Below are 19148 nucleotides of genomic sequence, written 5' to 3' on the forward strand. Positions count from 1 at the left end.
CCATCCATTCATTGTATTTCTTCCAACAGGTACATTATCGTACCCTTTGTCAGTTTCATTTTTCCAGTGTCGATTTGGTTTTAAGAACAGTCGTGGTGAGGTAATATTGTCGCCTCGTTTTGATATCAGTTTATGAAAAAGACGTAGAGGGCATCTTTATCTCTCAGTATTGATAACCAACCATTTACTACTTGCACAGCTTTTAGAACCACCTCGGCACGTTTTACTGAATACCGGATTGTATTCAATGCGATTTGTTGGAGTGTCATCGTTATTTTTCTCGATTTGAAAAAAATCCACCAGACAAGCAACTGCCTCTCCTCCTCGCCACGCTAATTCTACAGCAGCAATATGGTAAGATTTACGCATAAGACCTTCAGGGGTATCTTCATCCCAAAGCAATATTATTTTGTTAATTTCAGACCAATTTAACGAAACTGAACTGGCCTTACGTTTACATGGATCTGCTTGTAGTTTCTTCCTGATTGCATCGCGGGCATCTCGGGCTGGTTTAAACACTATATTGTTAAACGGGTCAATCATAATATTATAGTCATTATAGTACTTTTCTTGCAATAGTTTGCACGAAACGTTCCACATTGTCTTCACCGTTGCCTCTTTGAATTCGTCCCCGTTTTTCTTTCTCATATTTACGGCCCAATCTTTTAGTATCAAGGCCAATTCTTCTAAGCTTCTATGTTCATTCAACTCATATTCTCGTCCGCAGCAAAATTCAATGAATATTCCCCAAATATATTTGTGACTGTAGGTTGTATTTCTGGGAATTTTTTCTTTGATTAGCGCATTTATACTTTGAACATTCTCATTGCCGAAACGTGACATTTTGAAATTTATTTAGATGAAGTTGTCAAACTCGATCGTGTTGTCATAGGGATTGAAAATTGCACTGAATGCAATTATCAGTCTAATGTTGACATGATTGGGTGAAATTGTTCCACATGACACAAAATGACGAAATTTGAATGGTTGTTAGAACAGTCGAAAAATTATCTATAAAACAGTGTCTTTAATTCAAAAATTGATTTTATAACAGGCTTGTTTTACCTCGTTGCTTTATCATAACAAATTCTATTCTTTTTTTTTGCAGCTATCTTATATCCGCCGAGCCCGCGAGTTAAACCAGGAGTTAAAATTATTTGCCTCTGCGTGGATAGCGCCGAAATGGATGAAAACCAACCACGCCTTTTCAGGGTTCGGTCGCGTGAAAGATGAATATTACCAGACATGGGCAAATTACCACAAAAAGTTTTTTGATGAATATAAGAAAGAAAATATTACATTCTGGGGGGTAACAACAGGAAATGAGCCTAGTTTGTCGATGTTTGGATCCAATATTCCTTCCAATCGGTTCACTATTGAGGAAATGGTAAGTACATAAATGTTGGAATTGTTTATTACTGTTCTGAAGCTATTTTCTTGTAGCATTTTAATGCAATTACTATTTTCGTTGGGAATAAGCCACAATATAAGTTTAGAATAAGTTTACTATTAAAAACATTTATTTTAAACTTATATTGTGGCTTAATAATAATAATAAAACTTTATTCATCCTTGCAGATTATATACATAATATAGGACATGTCAAAGTAAAAAGGAAACGTTAAAGACTACCTATACAATATAAACATACACATAAATATAGAAACAACATATCTAAGACATAAATTCCGAGACACTATAAAAACATGACTCGATGAAATAAGTCTTCAATTTATTCTTAAATGCTATCCTATCATCATCTGCTTCACTTTTTAATTTGGATGGGAGCTGATTAAAAAACCTTACGCCGCTATAATCAGGTTTTTTTTCAAACATAGAAGTGTAATGTTTAGGAGTCCTAAAGAAATCTTTTTTTCTAGTACGATAATTGTGTACATCTGAATTTGATTTCAATCTAGTGATATTAGCTTTTATATACAGAATACTTCTGTATATAAAAATTGAGGGAACAGTGAGTATTTGATATTTTCTAAAATGCTCTCTACACGTATGTCTATATGGTAAATTAAAAATCAAGCGAATTATGCGCTTTTGGGCTATAAAAACTTTCGAGACATTTGTTGCACTGCCCCATAGAACAATATTATATGACAAATGTGAATAGATGATATGCGTATCTGTTCCGTTGTAAATAAGTATTTGAGTTGCAAAAGAGCATAGTATCCAGAATTAATTTTCGAACATACATGATTAATATGTACCTCCCAGCTCATATTACTGTTTAGATGTAGTCCTAAAAACTTTGTAGTGTCAGATAAAGTGATAAAATCATTGTCGACTTTGACAGAGAATTTACTATTAAGGAGTTTTTTTCGCACCAAGACGTAAACTCATGGGCTAAGATATTGAGTTTTAATCTCAATTCCTCAGCATTTTCTGCAGATGCCACCAAAGTCGTGTCATCAGCATACAAAAAAATATTTTCCGTACTCATATATTTAGGCATATCATTGATATAACAAAGAAATAACAAAGGACCCAGTATTGATCCTTGTGGAACGCCAAGATCAACTTCATACAAATCTGATTGATAATGACCGACTTTGACATACATCTGTCGATATTCTATATAGGATTGTAACCATTTTAAAAAATTACCTCGAAATCCAAGTCCGTTTAGTTTACAAATTGCTACATTTAAATTTATAGAGTCAAAAGCTTTAGTTAAATCAAAAAAGAGGGCTCCAACAAATTTCTTTTGATCTATATATATATATTTAGGGATTCTACAGTATTCACTGCCTTCCCTCGCTCAACCGTTTCCATCTCTCTCTGTTGTCTTTTGATCTAATGATCTAATGAATTTAAAAAATGTTGTTGATGCACTCTCGGTTGATTTACCTGGAGGAAACCCATTTTGATATGAACTTATTATGTTATATTTACTAAGAAATGACAACATCCTTTTATGAATGCATTTTTCAATAACCTTACACAAGACAGTTGGTACGGTAATTGGTCTATAATTTTCTAGCATAGTTTTGTTTCCTTTTTTAAATATTGGGGAAACGATACCAATTTTCAAATCAGTGGGAAAAATACCCATCTCTACAGATTTATTTATTAAATCAGTTAACGGTTGAATAATGTACACGCTCATATGTTTAACTAGCTTTGTGGAAATGCAATCAATACCCACTGAATTTACATTTTTTAAGGATGAAACAGCTTCGGCAACATCGCTATAGTCAATAGGATAGAAGAAAAATGTTTGCTCAACATTTAAGGTCGTATAGTTTTTAAATTTGACATTTAATGGATTTTTTGAAAATGATGAAAAGAATACGCCGAAAGCATTTGCCATCTCTTTTTTATCGTTTATGAAACTTCCTAAGTGTTCGATTTTTTCTATGTTTTTATACTGTCCTTTTTTTCCAGTCTTGATATTAACTATTTTCCAAATAAATTTTTGCTTTTGATGGTTATTTTTGTTGTGAAAAGTATTCTGGAAACAATGCTTCTTGGCTTCTTGAATTTTATCAGTATACTTCTTTTTGTCTTCTTTATATTTTAATTTTACATCAGGGTCTGTCGAATTATTTTTTGTTAACCAGAAAAGGTTTTTTAAATCAACTCCCATCTTTAAGATTTCGTTAGAAATCCAGTTGTTAGTATTATTTTGACTTAATTTTTTTACAACCATAGGACAACATATATCAATATGATACAATATAGTATTTACAAAAACAGTATAAGCAGAGTCAATATTGTCGAGATTTTCATAAACAACCTTAAAATCCTCATGATTCAACCTTGTTTGCAATGTTGATATACTTGGTTCAGACAAATTTCTAAATGTTATAGCATTCGTTATGTCATTTGTATGTTGATTTGCTATTGAATTTATATTTGGTATTATAAGTTCCAATCCACTATGATCTCCAAGATGAAAATCTCTAACTATTTCCTCATATGGTAGGGAATAATTTGTAAGAAAATAGTCAATTTTAGATTTTGTTGTTCTGCCGTTTTTATTTGTGAAAATTCTAGTAGGTTCTAAGTTTTGGCATGTTAAATTAAAACTTTCAATAACGTCATTCAGTAAAGACTTTTCCCGAGACACACTCAGGTAATTAATATTAAAATTACCACTTACAATAACATATTTAAAATGATCATAACAATAGTTTAAAACTTATTCCCAACGAAAATAGTAGTTGGAATTGTTTATAAATTAAACTATTTAAATATGGAATTTCCAAAGTAAAACAACGAATTGTATCTGTATATAATGTTCAATCCGTTGAGAAATTCACATACATTATAATTAACAACACATTTTGCCCAACACCGAAAGGTACAAATGGGTCTCCTGATTAAGTAAAGTATAATTCAAAAAAAAAAGATTTCGAACTCACACTAAATATTGTCATAAACAAGTGTGAATTAATAGAAAACTATGGTATTTCACAAAAGGCATAGGTGTCCGATAATGGGAAAAAGAATAAGTTAGTGTAGCTAGCGCACCCTGTTGCTAAAGTTAGCCCAAAAATGAACTTGACAAAAATAAAAACCATGTACAATGAGCTAATGGATGTCCAAGATGTAATATAAAATAACACCGCACTTGAAAAAGTAGACGAGTAAGTATAACTGGGACAATTAATACATAAATCTGCCTCCTTATCCCTATAAATCAACAGAAGAATAAAACTAGCTTGGGTATCTTTTAAAAAAAGGCCTTTAAAAAAAGGCCAAGGAAAAGTGGTTAACAGATCAATGCATAGAAATAGAAGAGTATGACAGAAAATACGACAGCTTTAATATGCATAAAAAAATAAAAGAACTAACAAATACCAAAAAGCGAGTAACTATGGGATACTCAAAGATGATAATGGCAAACTCAATGCAGACATCAAAGATAAACTAAGATTTTGGCAAGAATACATAATGAAACTATTCGACGATGATAGAATGATGCAAAAAAAATCACAGGAATAGGACCGTAAATAATACCCGAAGATTGGTTGATAGTTGGTTGAAGCTCCTAGTTCAGAACAATTTCCTTAATAAGCCACACACTTAAGATATTTCTCAAAATAATACATGGAAGACTATACAAAAAAATAGAAGAAAATATAGATGACACCCAGTTTTGTATTCAGAGGAGGACTAGGAACGAGAGAGGCTCTGTTCGCTTTTAACGTTCTCGTGCAGACGACTAGATATGAACCATGATCTCTGTCTGCTTTATAGATTATCAAAAGGCTTTTGATAGAGTACGACATCAGAAACTCGTAAAACTGTTAAAATAATGTGGATAGTCGAGATATACGGGTTATTGTCAATCTGTACTGGAATCAAAAAGCAAAGTTAAGAATCGAAAATGTCGATACAGAAACTATAGAAATCAAAAGAAGTGTTAGACAGGGTTGCGTGTTGTCCCCATTGTTATTTAAGTACAACGAAGCTATTTTTAAGGAAGCAACATCAGAGGAACAACAGGGTATATCAATAAAAGGAAAAATCCTGAACAACATAAGATTCGCAGACGACACCGCTGTTTTTGCAGACAGTCTAGAAGCATTGCAACGCTTAGTAAATAGATTATATCAAGTCAAGAAAACCAAGTGCATGATTATTTCTAAGCAGCATACAGTAGGAAGGCTAGATATCGAGGGAAAACAAGTAGAAAAAGTGAATAACTACAAATATCTGGGAACCTGGGTAAATGAAAACAATGACCAAGGTAGAGAAATAAGGACACGCATTGAAATTGCAAAACAAGCTATAAAAATGAAAACAATGTTTGTTAATGGAGACCTTCATCTGGAGCTGAGGATAAGAGCATGTTCTCGACTTTATTGTACGGAATGGGAAGCTGGACACTAAAAGTGGATAATATAAAGAAGTTGGAATCATTTGAGATGTGGTGCTAGAGAAGGATTTTGAAAATACCATGGACCCAACGAGTTACAAACGCAGAAGTGTTAAGAAGGCTGCAAAAGGATTGCGAGGTCATAAAGCACGTCAAAACAAGAAAGCTGGAATATTTCGGCCACATTACCAGCCATTAAATCAAGGGTAAAGGATCCATGGAAGACGAAGAATTCGGCTCAGTAGATATTTTCAGAGCAGCCACCAATAAGGTACGGATAGCTGTGATGATAGCCAACCTCCGATAGGAGAAGAAACTACAAGAAGAAGAAGGATATCTTTTGATAAAAATGCAGTTATATTCAAATCCAGAATGCCACTCCAACTGAAGAAAAAAGCATTCGATCAGTGTATACTACCAATCATAACATGCGGCTGCGAAACTTGGACACTAAAGAAAGCGAAACTCAAAGTCACTCAAAGTCAATGGAGTGATGTATGCTGGGTATAACAAAGAGAGATCGAAGAAGAATAGAATGGATCAGAGAGAAAACCAAGGTCACTGATGTAATCCACACAACTAAATCTTTAAAATGGCAGTATGCGGGACATTTAGCGAGAAGAACTGACAATAGATGGTCCACTAGAATTACACTGTTTATCCAAGAGGTATCAAGACACCAGTGGCGGCTGGTGTGGTAAAATTTTGGGTAGGCCAAGCCAGCAAATTACATAATAGCTATGTGTAATCAGTGACGGATCCAGAAGGAGTGGTCACGGGGTCATGACCCCCCCCCCCCTAACTAATTTTTTATGATTTCTCTGTTCATTTTAACTTCTGCGTTGTATCTAATTTTTGCGATTTTTGATTTTTCATCTAGCAAATCGCGAACAGAAAACACGCTCTTCTGTAGATCCTTAATTAAAGGACAGGAAATTACTTAAATGTTCCTTGCAACTGGAATGTTTTTTTAAGGATGCAGGCATATTTTTTTAATCAAAGTATCTTCACAATTCCATACACATTTCTTATTAGAAAATAACAAATACGGCCAACAATATAGTCTGTTTTTCGTAATACTTCCAGAAAACCATTTGTAGACATCATACCAAGAGCAATTAAAAGTACGCATCTTTTTCCCATCTTTTTGGTCAATACGAAATGTTGGAGTAGGCCTTTCATTCATAATAATTTTTTTTCTATCATTTTTATGTATCAGTTATAAAACAATCTCACATATATAAGTTGCATACAATCAGGCGATATAGAAATCATGCAAATGAGATTTTTTTTCTTCGAATTTTACGAATTTTTTAAAATTTATTTGGGCAACCGTGCACTTGTTTGCAATTGTGTTGTTTGTTTAAAAATATGTTACAATTATAGATTATGTTACATATTTTTTTATCATAATTTAAAAGAAAATTTATATTACAATTCGATAATTACGTTACAAGTGACAACGATGGTCGGTGTAGGCCCGATCGTCTGGTGCCTAAACAGCAAGCATACACACGACAATATAAATCGTTGTCCGGCAAGCTGCTTAACTTCAAACGCTTTTTGTACAGGGATCTTATGTGAGCTGGGTCGGCCAGTTCCGATCGGGCCTATTAATGATATTTAAAATGCCTGAATACGATTCGATGCTTTCTGTGGTAATATAATAACATAGTTGTTTTAACGGACGCTAATGTATTGAGTGATTTAGTACATTTAAAAGTTATTTACATGCATTAACATAATTTTTGAATATATGTTTCTGAATTTTAAAGCTCTTAAAATTATTGGGTAGGCCCGGCTTATCCTGCCTACCCCCAAAAGCCGCCACTGCAAGAGACCAAGAAGACATCCAAATGTAAGATGGGACTATGACATAAGGAAAAAAGACGGTACAACATGGCACGGAAAAGCGAATATTAGACAATCGTGGACAGAAATTAAGAACGAGTATGTAAGAGAGGCTGCACCATAATCGGTAGAATACGCTGAGAATAATGATGACGGTGATGATTATGTAACCACTTCCGTACTACAGTTTAAATATTATTATTTTTGATTTTTTACACTTTATATCATATTGTTTTCATTGTAATAAAACTTTCAGAAAAGATGGGTAGGAGATCACTTGGGACCGACTATTCGTCAGTCTGAGTATAAAGATTTAAAAATAATGGTACTGGACGATCAACGAGTGTTTTTGCCATGGTTTGTGGATGCGGTAAGTATAAACTAGTAAATAAATACATGGACAAAAATGTTAACCGTGTATAAACACAAGTTATTTGCATATTACATCAGATATTTTAAAAATGGATCGTGCCGGAATTCGGCCAAATAAGCTATTTTCATTTGTAATCCCAATTTAAGAAAATCGTCTGCAAAAAATGTGCAGATTACAGGGCTAACATTTTTATTTTATTTAAAAATCCTTTATAAAACGTATAGAATTTCGGGCTATATCACAAAAACCCTTAAAATGGTGCCAAATTTATTATTTGTTACATTTTTGTTAAAAAGATGGTGTGATGTTAAAGATTTTAACAGATACCCTGCATGGCAACGTAAGCCTCCCAATGGGGGTTGCTGCTGATCCTGGAACAAAGTCTCTTTGTTAGACATTGTTCCAGGCATATATATTTTTCGTCGGCAAAGATAAAAATTATTACGTTTATATTAAAATACTCATTTTACTACAAAATATCAACACACAATAATACATACCTTCATTTCTTTTACTTCCTTCAATTAAATCTTCGTCCCCGTATAATATCGGTAGTAGCACATACGATTGTACCTATACTTGAACAAAAGTATACATACGACATTTTACATTCTAATTTTGGAGGCCTTTTATTAGAAATATTGAAATTTTAATTATTGCAGACGTTAGTTAATATGTTTAGAAGTATGAAAATGAAAAGAAGTGAAAAACCGAAATTTGTTATATACGATACTTAACGTAGGAGGTGTCGTTATTTTGAATACTGTGATGTAGCAGTTCATTAGTAGAATGTAGAGTGTTGTTTACATTATATTATACACATTATATCTTAAAGCAGAACTATCAAAACATACAAATCTGAGCGTTCTACTATAATTCTTACCGCAACTAGACTTTATTATACAAAAACCGGTTAACAACATTTTACAACAAAATCTCAATGTGTTTTCTCCTCTAGTCTTATTTTAGAAGAAGAGGTTTATATTCTTCTTAAAGTGCCCTCTCCTCAATGGAGGTTGGCTACTACAATTTTAAAATCTTCTCTATCTTCAGCTGTTCTTATTAGCTGTTCAAAATTTAGCCCTGTCCATTGTCGGATGTTTCTGAGCCACGATAGTCTTTTCCTTCCTAGGCCTCTCTTTCCCTCGATTTTTCCTTTCACTATAAGTTGGGCATATTGGTACTTATTATTTCTCAGTATGTGGCCTAGGTATGATGTTTTTCTAACTTTTACTGTGTTAAAAAGTTCTCTTTCCTTGCCTATTCTATGCAGCACTTCTTCGTTTGAGGTATGCGATGTCCATGAAATTTTGAGCATTCTCCGGTAGATCCACATTTCAAAGGCCTCCAATTTATTTACGGTTGATGTTTTTAGGGTCCACGTTTCAACTGCATATAGAAGAGTCGACCAGACGTAGCATTTTGATAAACGTAGTCGAATTTCGAGTTTTATTCGAGAATCACAAAGCAGTTTTTTTATTTTCTCGAAAGATTTTCTGGCCTGTTCGATTCTCGATCTTATTTCTAGATCAGGATTTAGGCTGCTATCGATCCAACATCCCAGGTACTTAAATCTATTGACCTGTTCTAAAATGTGCCCATTTATTGTGCAAGGTTGAGGTATGTTTGGGTTTTTTCGGATTGACATCACTTTAGTTTTTTTAATGTTTATTTTCATACCAAATTGCTCACAGGTCGAGTTGGTCTTGTCGATGAGTCGTTGTAGACCTACGTCGGAATCCGCAATTAACACTGTATCATCGGCGTATCTGATTCTGTTGATATTTACGCCATTCACCTTGACTCCATTCTTGGAATCCTCCAATGCTTCTTTAAATAGAAACTCGGAGTAAAGATTAAACAGCAGAGGCGACAGAACACATCCTTGTCTAACTCCCCTCCTAATTTCTACTTCTGCGGATGTGGAACCTTCGATCCTAACTCTGGAGTTTTGGTTCCAGTACAAGTTTTTTAAGAATTTGATGTCTTTTCCATCTAAACCGACTTCTTGCAAACGTTCTAATAGTAAGTCGTGTCTTACTCTATCAAATGCTTTTTCGAAGTCTATAAAGCATATAAATATATCTTTCTGTTGGTCGTAGCATTTTTGGGCGAGAACTAGTAAACTGAACAGGGCTTCTCTCGTTCCCATGCCGGCTCTGAATCCAAACTGATCGTCTCCGATGATTATTTCGCACTTTCTATAGATACGATTATGTACGATTTTTAGTAGGACTTTTACTGCATGACTCATAAGGCTTATCAGACGGAACTCATTGTAGTGTTGTGGGTTTGGCTTTTTTGGTAGTGGGATGAATATTGACTCCAGCCAATCTTGGGGTATTTGAGGTTTATATAACCATAGAATTAAATAGAGCACATCATCGCAAAACGATCATTTTAGTGTAATATACGTATATAAGTTTTAACAAATCCGTTTTGCAGGTTTTTAGCAACGAAACTATTAAAAATTATATTGATATTGTTGCCGTACACTGGTACTGGGATGACGTAATCTTACCTTTTGTATTGGACCTGGTGCATACCAAATATCCCGAAAAGCTGTTAATGGGTACTGAGGCTTGCGTAGGTCAGTAAACTTAAAAACCATTTTTCAGAATACACAGAATACACAATACACTATTGCAAATTGTGTACAATATTATATGCACAATTTTTTATACTTGTTTTTTGTTGTGTTCAGGTGATCGTGTTTGGGAAAAAGGTGTAGAACTGGGTTCATGGCAAAGAGGAGAACGATATGCGTTCAGCGTTATACAGGTTTGGTTTTTTTTATATTTATTAACGATACTTAAAAATTTTAGGCAGATAAAAGAAAGACAGTTAAGATTTGATTTCACATATAGTGCCTCTGTATATTCGCTCATACTTATATCAGCCTAAAAGGAATCATCGGAACGACTATTTACAGAAACTCTTTACAAAGCTTCTGTAAATAGTCGCTCCGATGATTCCTTTTAGGATAAACTACGTATAAGCGAATATACAGGGCACTATACGTGAAATCAAATCTTAACTGGCTTTCTTTTATTTTAATATACTCTTTATGAGTACAAGAAACCAATTCGCCAAGGATTTTTGCTTAGTTGAGGAGATATGTTGTGGAATGCAATTTTAAATTCCCCAATTCTCAATGCAGTTTTAAATTCCCAAGTATAAGTTCAAATGGTATAAAAATGTGAGACAACTATTGATCTATGTACAGAACGGTATTAAAAATTATGTTATTTCATGCCTAGTTACATGATAAGGGAAAGTCACCGAAACTACTATTCCGTGCCTCTCCAAAACAAATTTTTTAAATAATATGACCTGTTCTGTGGGACTAGAAACCTCAAATTATTATAGTGATGACAACTTTAGCATGGTTCTGATTATTATTCGTTCTATAAGATATAAAACAGATGAACTATTTTTGTTTCTAGAGGAATTAGGATTTCCTCCGATAGTTGCGGTTACCGAACAGTGGCTTGAAGTTAACGAACCTTTTTTGTATAAAAATATACCACAATTGCTAGTTATGATTGTCCAAGTTCGGCTCATGGTGGCACCCTAATTCTTTCTACAAATAATGATTTCTCTCCTATATCAAAATATGACTTTCTGTTGAATGAATCCTTTTTTGAGTTTTCATTATAATAAATACTTTTGTAAGCTGTGTTCATAAAATTGTACAATTTTCAGTGACAATAAAGCATATATTTCTATTCTATTCTATGATATAAAGAGAGGCTGCGTAACAAGAACATTTATTTGCTGTCTAAGTTTACTCTGTTGACAAAGACCTGGGATATATGTACGGCGCATTTCTTTTTGCAGGATATCCAACACCACTTCATAGGCTGGACCGACTGGAACATGGCTTTAGACACTAAAGGAGGACCAACGTATATAAATAACAACGTCGATTCTCCGATAATCATAAATTCAGCAGCAGGAGAATTTTACAAACAACCGATGTATTACTCATTGGGCCATTTCTCGAAATTTGTCCCTAGAGGATCTGTTAGAATAGGAATCACTCAAAAACAATTTATTTCTTCTACAGCATTTCTAAGACCCGATCAAGGTGTTGTTGTTGTTCTCCAAAACAGGTGAGTTGTTATATGTTTACCGGAGATCGAACATTACCTTTTATTGTTAAAATTAGAACAGAATTTTAAGTATAGACGATAATTTAAAAATAAAACGATTTTATTTAAGACAGTAGCCAAATTATTCGTAATTTTAGCACTTTCAATGCCGCGTGTCGTCAAAAGATTTTTTCCTTACTTGAGTCATTTGCCACTGTCACCAAAAGGCGTTTTCCTCACTTGAGTCAGGTGCCACTGTCGCCTTCAGGCGTTCACAAACTTAATAAAGTTTGTAAAAGGAAATAAATAGGTTCTTTTTCCAGTGAGCTTTACACATAGTTTTTGTTTTGCAGGCATTTGGTAGGTTCAATCTATAAATTTTTGAATCTGGTTTTATATCTCAAGTTTTGTAAGTCCTTGAATTTCTATTTATTTCAATATTTAGACTATTGCATAAGATAACATAAGTAACAATTTGAATTTATATTGTAAGAATATTTGTTTTGTGTTCATATAATTTTTTTTTTATTTTAAATTTTCTACGTGCCTTTCTGAAGGTTTTGGAAATTCAGTTTCCTAAGATTTCTACCCCCTGTGCTTCAGGTGGCATAATATAAGAATTATCACACTATAAGTATAGTGGAGGCCACAGTTAAAATGCAGTGTTGGTGTTAGGGCGCGCAGCGATGCCACTCATGTCGGCACAGGGGTAGGTATGTGGTAGTTTGGCGATAGACTAAGAAATCAGGACAAATTAACAAATTAATTAATACTAATCGCAATCTATATCTAAATCGTCCTCATCCTCTGAATCATCTCCTATATTAATCTTCTTCCTGCAAACATTTGTTCTTCTACTTTCTGACGTGGTTCACATAATTATGTTACTGCTCTTGCTCGTTTGTAAGCTTCTTTTATCAACCGTTCTACCGTTTTTTCAATCGAGGTTGTTTGAAGCCATATACCTTTTCACTTGACTTCACACCATCTCCATCGGGTTCAGCTCGCAATGATAAGGCGGCAGTCTTACGCCATATTTTTCCGCAATTGTTTCAATTTTGTACTTGTCATACTCGTCTCTAAATGCGGCCGCAGTATCCAGTAATTCACTTTTTAGGTAATTTTCCTCGAAGAAAATGTTCTTTTCGATTAGCCAATCCTTGATTTGCCTTTTATTTCACAAATTTCTCGGGAAATCAAATTTGCGGGAGTGGTATGACGCGTTATCCAAAAACTACTTTTTCTTTGTCTTGTCTCTTGCACCATCAGAAGACAGGCTACGAGGGCAAGAGGAGAAGTAACCGAGGCTAGCAGAATGGATATGGTATACAATGCGCGAAAGAAGGAATTGAACAGGATAATCCGAGCCGAGAAGAAGAGCCACTGGAGAGAACTGTGTGACAAGTTGGATGAGGACGTTTGGGGTCAAGGGTACAAAATCGTAATGAACCAGTTCAAGCTGTACCCTCTGTTTGAGATGCCACTGGACGGGAAGCTTGAGGTTACCCGAGAGCTATTTCCATCCGGCCATTGACGTGGATTTTGGACCACATGAATCTACTGCTTGAAACTCAGCGATTTCCGGCAAATTCGAAGATCTCGAGGCTTGTGCTACTCCCAAAGGGGGAAGACAAGTATCGACGTGTTTGCCTTCTGTCGTGCATAGGTAAATTATACGTGAGGCTCCTAAGAGGGCGAATAGACACAGTGATTGAAGAGTCAGGCGGGCAGTACGGTTTCAGAAAGAACAGGAGCACGGTGGATGCGCTGATGGAAGTCTTCCGGGAGTTACGCGAGATGGGGGTTAACAAGAGGTGGGCAATCCTACTGTTATTTGACGTCCGGAATGCGTTCAACACATTAAAATGGAAAGAGTTAATGGATGCTCTACGAGAGAGAAGGTGTCCGAGGTACTTAATGAATTTGGTCTCCGACTATTTGTCAGAGAGGAAAATTGTGGTAGAAAAAGGAGCAGTGGTTGACGTGACCGCTGGAGTGCCGCAGGGGTCGGTCCTAGGACCCACGCTGTGGGACTTGGCATATGACGGGGTTGTGAGCCAACAATACGGAGAGGGTATTTCGCATTTGCGGACGACCTCGCTATGTTGGTAGTGACGCGGGACAGGAAGGACCTTATCTTTGGTGCACAGCGTACATGCAACCAAGTCGAAGAATGGATGAAAATGCATGAGCTAGAACTGGCTGCGGGTAAGACCGAGGCTATAATTCTCAAGGGACCAAGGAAAAGGGACGGGATAACATTTGAATGTGCAGGAAAGAGAGTGGATCCAAAGAAGTGCGTGAGGTATTTAGTGGCGACTCTGAGTTAAAACGGAAAGTGGGGGGAGCACGTAAAAGCAGTGACTCAAAGAGCTGCGGTGAGATCGTCACTCGATCGTCCTCTACGCTGCGCCTATCTGGAGTTCTGCAGTTTTAACAAAGGCGTACAGAAAGCAGCTCACCCGAGCAGATAGGAAGAGTCTATTGAGGGTGGCGTGTGCATACATAACAGTCTCTGCCGAGGCGTTAGGAGTTATCACCGGGTGTATTCCGATGCACAGGCTAGTGAAGGAAAGAGGAAGAATATACCAGAGAAGAAATGAAATAGCAATAGAACGTTTAAAAAAAGAAGAAAGGGAAAGGTCCTTAATGGTGTGGCAAGAGGAATGGAATGAGATGAGAAGGGTGGTTGTGGTTGGGAGAAGTGGACGAAGTCGTTGATTCCTAATCTGAGAAGATGGATGGATTGCGGGCACCGGCGTTTGGATTATTTCCTGACACAGATGCTCACAGGACATGGTTGCTTTAGGGAATACCTTTACAGATTTATAAAGGCAGAAAATGATTAATGCCTGTATTGTGAAATATCGGGCATTGTCTCACATACTCTCTTGGTATGCGGTAGATGGATAGGTGAGAGGAGCCTGCTTGAGAGAGAACTAGGAAGTAGAGTGCAATCAGTCACTGAACTGGTGGAGGAGATGCTTAGGTCCTCAGATCGGTGGAGAGCAGTTCAGAGATATGTGAGGAGAACATTGGAAAGAAAGGAACAAGAAGAAAGGCGACCCGAAGGTAGGCAGGGTGCCCAGGACCAAGAAATAAGATAAAGCAGAATGCGAAGGGGTAAGATTGAACATGAACAGGGAGGAATAGAGGGAGAGAAGAATTCCGTCTTAGTGGGAAAGTGCTAGAATGTGTGAGAATTGTGCGTGAATGAAAGATCGGGTGAATGCCGTGCCGATGTTGCGTCCCAATCAGGGCTATCCGGCCGGTAATTCTCCGCTGAGGAGGGTGTTTTTTTAGCAGGTAGGACTCTGGCATTGACGGCGATAGTGTCCGAACAACCCTAGCGCGCGGCCTCGCATATCATCGTGGCCACGCTGGAGGAGTCCTGCATAACCGAGGCTGGAAGGTGGTTCTGTCCACATTCTAGGACAGAGGTATGTTTCGAACATTTGGACCACCCCCCCTCATAAAAGAAGAAAAAAAAGAGTCATACCCTGTTTGAAATTCACGACAGATACTGGCAACAGTTCCGTGATGTAGGTACTTTCATCTGCTTGCGAAAATGAAACAGAACTGAATTCTCATAGTTTTTGCCAAGTTTTGACTTTATAATAATCTTTATTTCCCAAAGAATGTGTTTACAATCGAAGCTATTGAGAATTGATAAATATAGATAAGCTATCGACAATAAGTTTTTGATATATTTTACTTTTTTTTATAGTATTTTTCTTCATGTTATTGTTTAGTTCGACAATGTAACTGTTATTTATACATTGATGATTAAATCATGATTTAGTTGAAACAATAATGATAGTCTTTTATACAACCGTAGACAATTGTTGTGTGCGCGTATATTCCAGTGCTATGATTCTTAAATCCGGTCCTGATGCGCTCGGGGCAAAACGGCAACGTGGTCGGCCGTTCTCCCGTAAGAAATACATTGCCTATCTTAAGGTGGGTACACATATGCGAGCCGAACGGTATACGTACAGTACGCGTACAGATCCTTGAAAAATATTCTACATCGTACTTATCGCATACTTATCTCGATCCATGGAAAGCGACAAACCAACAACGAACAAACATGTGCGAAATGATTAATTTTATTTATAATTTGGGTACTGATTTATGTTCCTGTTTTTGCTTGTTTAACAAAAATAAAATTATGTACAGTAATCATCGACGTATAAATAAAGATTTTATCTTTATTTATACGTCCATGACAATAATCAGTTTACTGTTTTCTCACGTCTCTCTAGGAAGGAACACGTCATTCACACAATGTCGATTTGATGACACAATAAAAATGTTCGCTGCGTCTAGTAAGCGCCGTCCAAACTGAAAGCCGAGCTTCCTTTGAAGTCGTGAAATAAACCGCAACAATTTGGTTCGCGACGAGTCACGATGAAACAGTACGCAAGCGGTTTTTTCTGCCGTACACATTAACGAATATAGCGTTCACAAACGGTTCGCGAACAGTTCTGCTCGCAAATGTGTACCCGCCTTTACCTGCACTGTGCATTGTCACTGCACTAAGGTGCCAGTGACGTCTCCAGGCAATCAAGTTTTTATCCCCTACCCCAAGCCAAAATTAATTTAAATTTTATTTTTTGAACATTCAAGATAATTAGGATAAAAGTAATATACAGTTTTCAAATTTCGTATTGGTAAAGTAACTGAACATACAAAAGTGACACCAATACTGAGTAACTAATCAATGAGTGGCAGTGAAAGTGTTTTAAAAAAGATTACAGTGGCCACGGTAAATCTGTATCCACTTTGTCATCAGAATGCCGGAGGCTTTTCGGTTGAATTATTCCCAAAACTCGGTTGTTACCTAACCCGGTTTTTAAGCTTAGCAAATTATAAAAAGCAAATCATGAATGTGTTGCTTGTGTGAGTCCATTTCAAAAGGTAAAAGAAATAATAAATTAGACTTACTCACAATCAATTTAATTTAACTAATCAGACGACCGGTTTCGCTTTCTACAATATGCAAAGCATCTTCAGGTCACGATACAAAGTTAAATAAATGCTGAAAACAATAAACCCATATTACGGTGTTAAAAAAAAATTAGACATTTATTAATATCAGCTTATTTCATAAAACTAGATAACTTAACTTACAGCATTTAAAATAGAAGAAGAACTGTCACACTTTAACCTACATTTGTCAAGTTTACCTCTAAAATCTGATATATAACATAAAAAACTCATTGTCTCCAAGTAAGAGATGTAGTTCTTTTAAAATCCTCCCCTTTTTAAATTTAATGTCTGTTTCGTCCCCCCGTTTTTTAAGTGTTTTCTGTGTGTCTTAAAGTGTCTCAATTTTAATTTTTAACTTTATATATTGGACTTTACAACCATTTGCCACATAACTTTATCAAAGAAATTTGATAATTACAAGCTGATATAATTGCACACCCACACAATTTGTACATCTATTCTTATTCATTGTCTCACAACTGTCACCTTCCAAAACAAAAATAAAAATCTCAATAAATTACACACATTTCATAAATATATCTCCAGAATAAATATAAATAACTTTAAAGAACTTAATAGTATAGAACATTACTTTCATCAAACAAATAATTACATTTACCTATCTCTACTTCATTGGATAAAATCTGTCTCCTCAAGAACTTCCCCGTTTACTGTTAAACAATTACAATAGTTGACTTGAGTTCTCCAATCAACAATACAAGATAGTTTGAACCATGTTCTTTCAACCATCAATTAATAGAGTACCGGCATGTAAGTAATGTTTTATTTATTTGTTTATTTATTAATTCATTACAGTTTAATAGACTATTTTACCAATTTGTGGGTCTTACCTTGTCTGCTTAAACATTTTATTCATTTTGAAAAACCACAGACATGTAATATTGGCATAATTACTGTAATTTATATCACCTATCTTTGTTTTATCTTTATTAGACAACACCCTAATATGGGTTTATTATTTTCAGCATTTATTTAACTTTGTATCGTGACCTGAAGATGCTTTGCATATTGTAGAAAGCGAAACCGGTCGTCTGATTAGTTAAATTAAATTGATTGTGAGTAAGCCTAATTTATTATTTCTTTTACCTTTTATAAAAAGCAACTTTGAGTTATCAAAATAATAATACATTTTTTTACAAAAACACAAAATAAAATTTTTCATTCGTCATTCTGAATATCTTCTCTTCAAGAAATTTCCCCTAGATCGATGAGCACAAGGGTATTTTCCCTACCAACACTGTCCTGGAATAATCAAGCTGATAATATACTTAACTTCGAACCACTTTCTTTCTATCGGTATATGAGTATACTTACACTACATTCAAATATACTCAATATAACCTGTTCCCATAATTTATAACCTATAACAATTGTAACATGTCTTTATTATTCGTTAAGTTCCTAAACCGAGTATAAATAAATAGGTACTTTCAAACGCATTTTTATACATTACTTTTTTTGTTACAGGGGTAATTTTGGCCACAACATCGAATTAGTAGATAGCGAAAGAGGAAAAATTAGTTTGTCTTTGGGTCCCCACTCACTGACTACAGTTGTGTATTATTAATATATAAATATATCAAACAGCTGAGATGTATTTTACTTATGTAAAAGAAAATGTTAAATTATTCTATGAATTTTTTTTATACCTTAATGTTTATAAATAAAGCAGTGTACAAATTTTTGAAAAAAAAAGGCTAACCTTGTTCTAAACGGTCGTAGAGCAACTTTTTTTAAATTTGCATAAAAAGCAATACAAAAAATACAATACAAAAAAGTTTTCAATTTATTTATTAGCTAAATAATAACGTTGAATTTTTGCACCAAAGCAGCATAAATAACTTTGTTTAAACATTGTTCAAAATTATAGTTACGTTATTTTCACGATTCTATATGATAGAACAACTCTTCTTCTTTTATTTAAGCGCCGCAGAATCCTTAATTTTATTAATTTGTCTTAAAGCGTTAAGAAAAATTG

The 19148-nt window shown here is 35.1% G+C and overlaps 1 protein-coding gene across 1 annotated transcript in view; it reads left to right on the forward strand.

Moving 5' to 3' along the window:
• The window catches only part of LOC140441111 (lysosomal acid glucosylceramidase-like), a 29944-nt gene extending 11145 nt beyond the window's left edge, over window positions 1-18799 (forward strand). Inside the window, exons 4-9 of the mRNA XM_072531555.1 lie at window positions 1109-1387; window positions 7947-8060; window positions 10509-10653; window positions 10768-10844; window positions 11904-12178; window positions 18638-18799. Coding sequence (XP_072387656.1) covers window positions 1109-1387; window positions 7947-8060; window positions 10509-10653; window positions 10768-10844; window positions 11904-12178; window positions 18638-18737 — 990 coding nt within the window. The 3' untranslated portion in view covers window positions 18738-18799. The remainder of the gene's footprint in view (window positions 1-1108; window positions 1388-7946; window positions 8061-10508; window positions 10654-10767; window positions 10845-11903; window positions 12179-18637) is intronic.
• The last annotated feature ends 349 nt before the right edge of the window (window positions 18800-19148 follow it).

This window comes from Diabrotica undecimpunctata, chromosome 5 (genome assembly GCF_040954645.1).
Source record: "Diabrotica undecimpunctata isolate CICGRU chromosome 5, icDiaUnde3, whole genome shotgun sequence".
Lineage (NCBI taxonomy): Eukaryota > Metazoa > Arthropoda > Insecta > Coleoptera > Chrysomelidae > Diabrotica > Diabrotica undecimpunctata.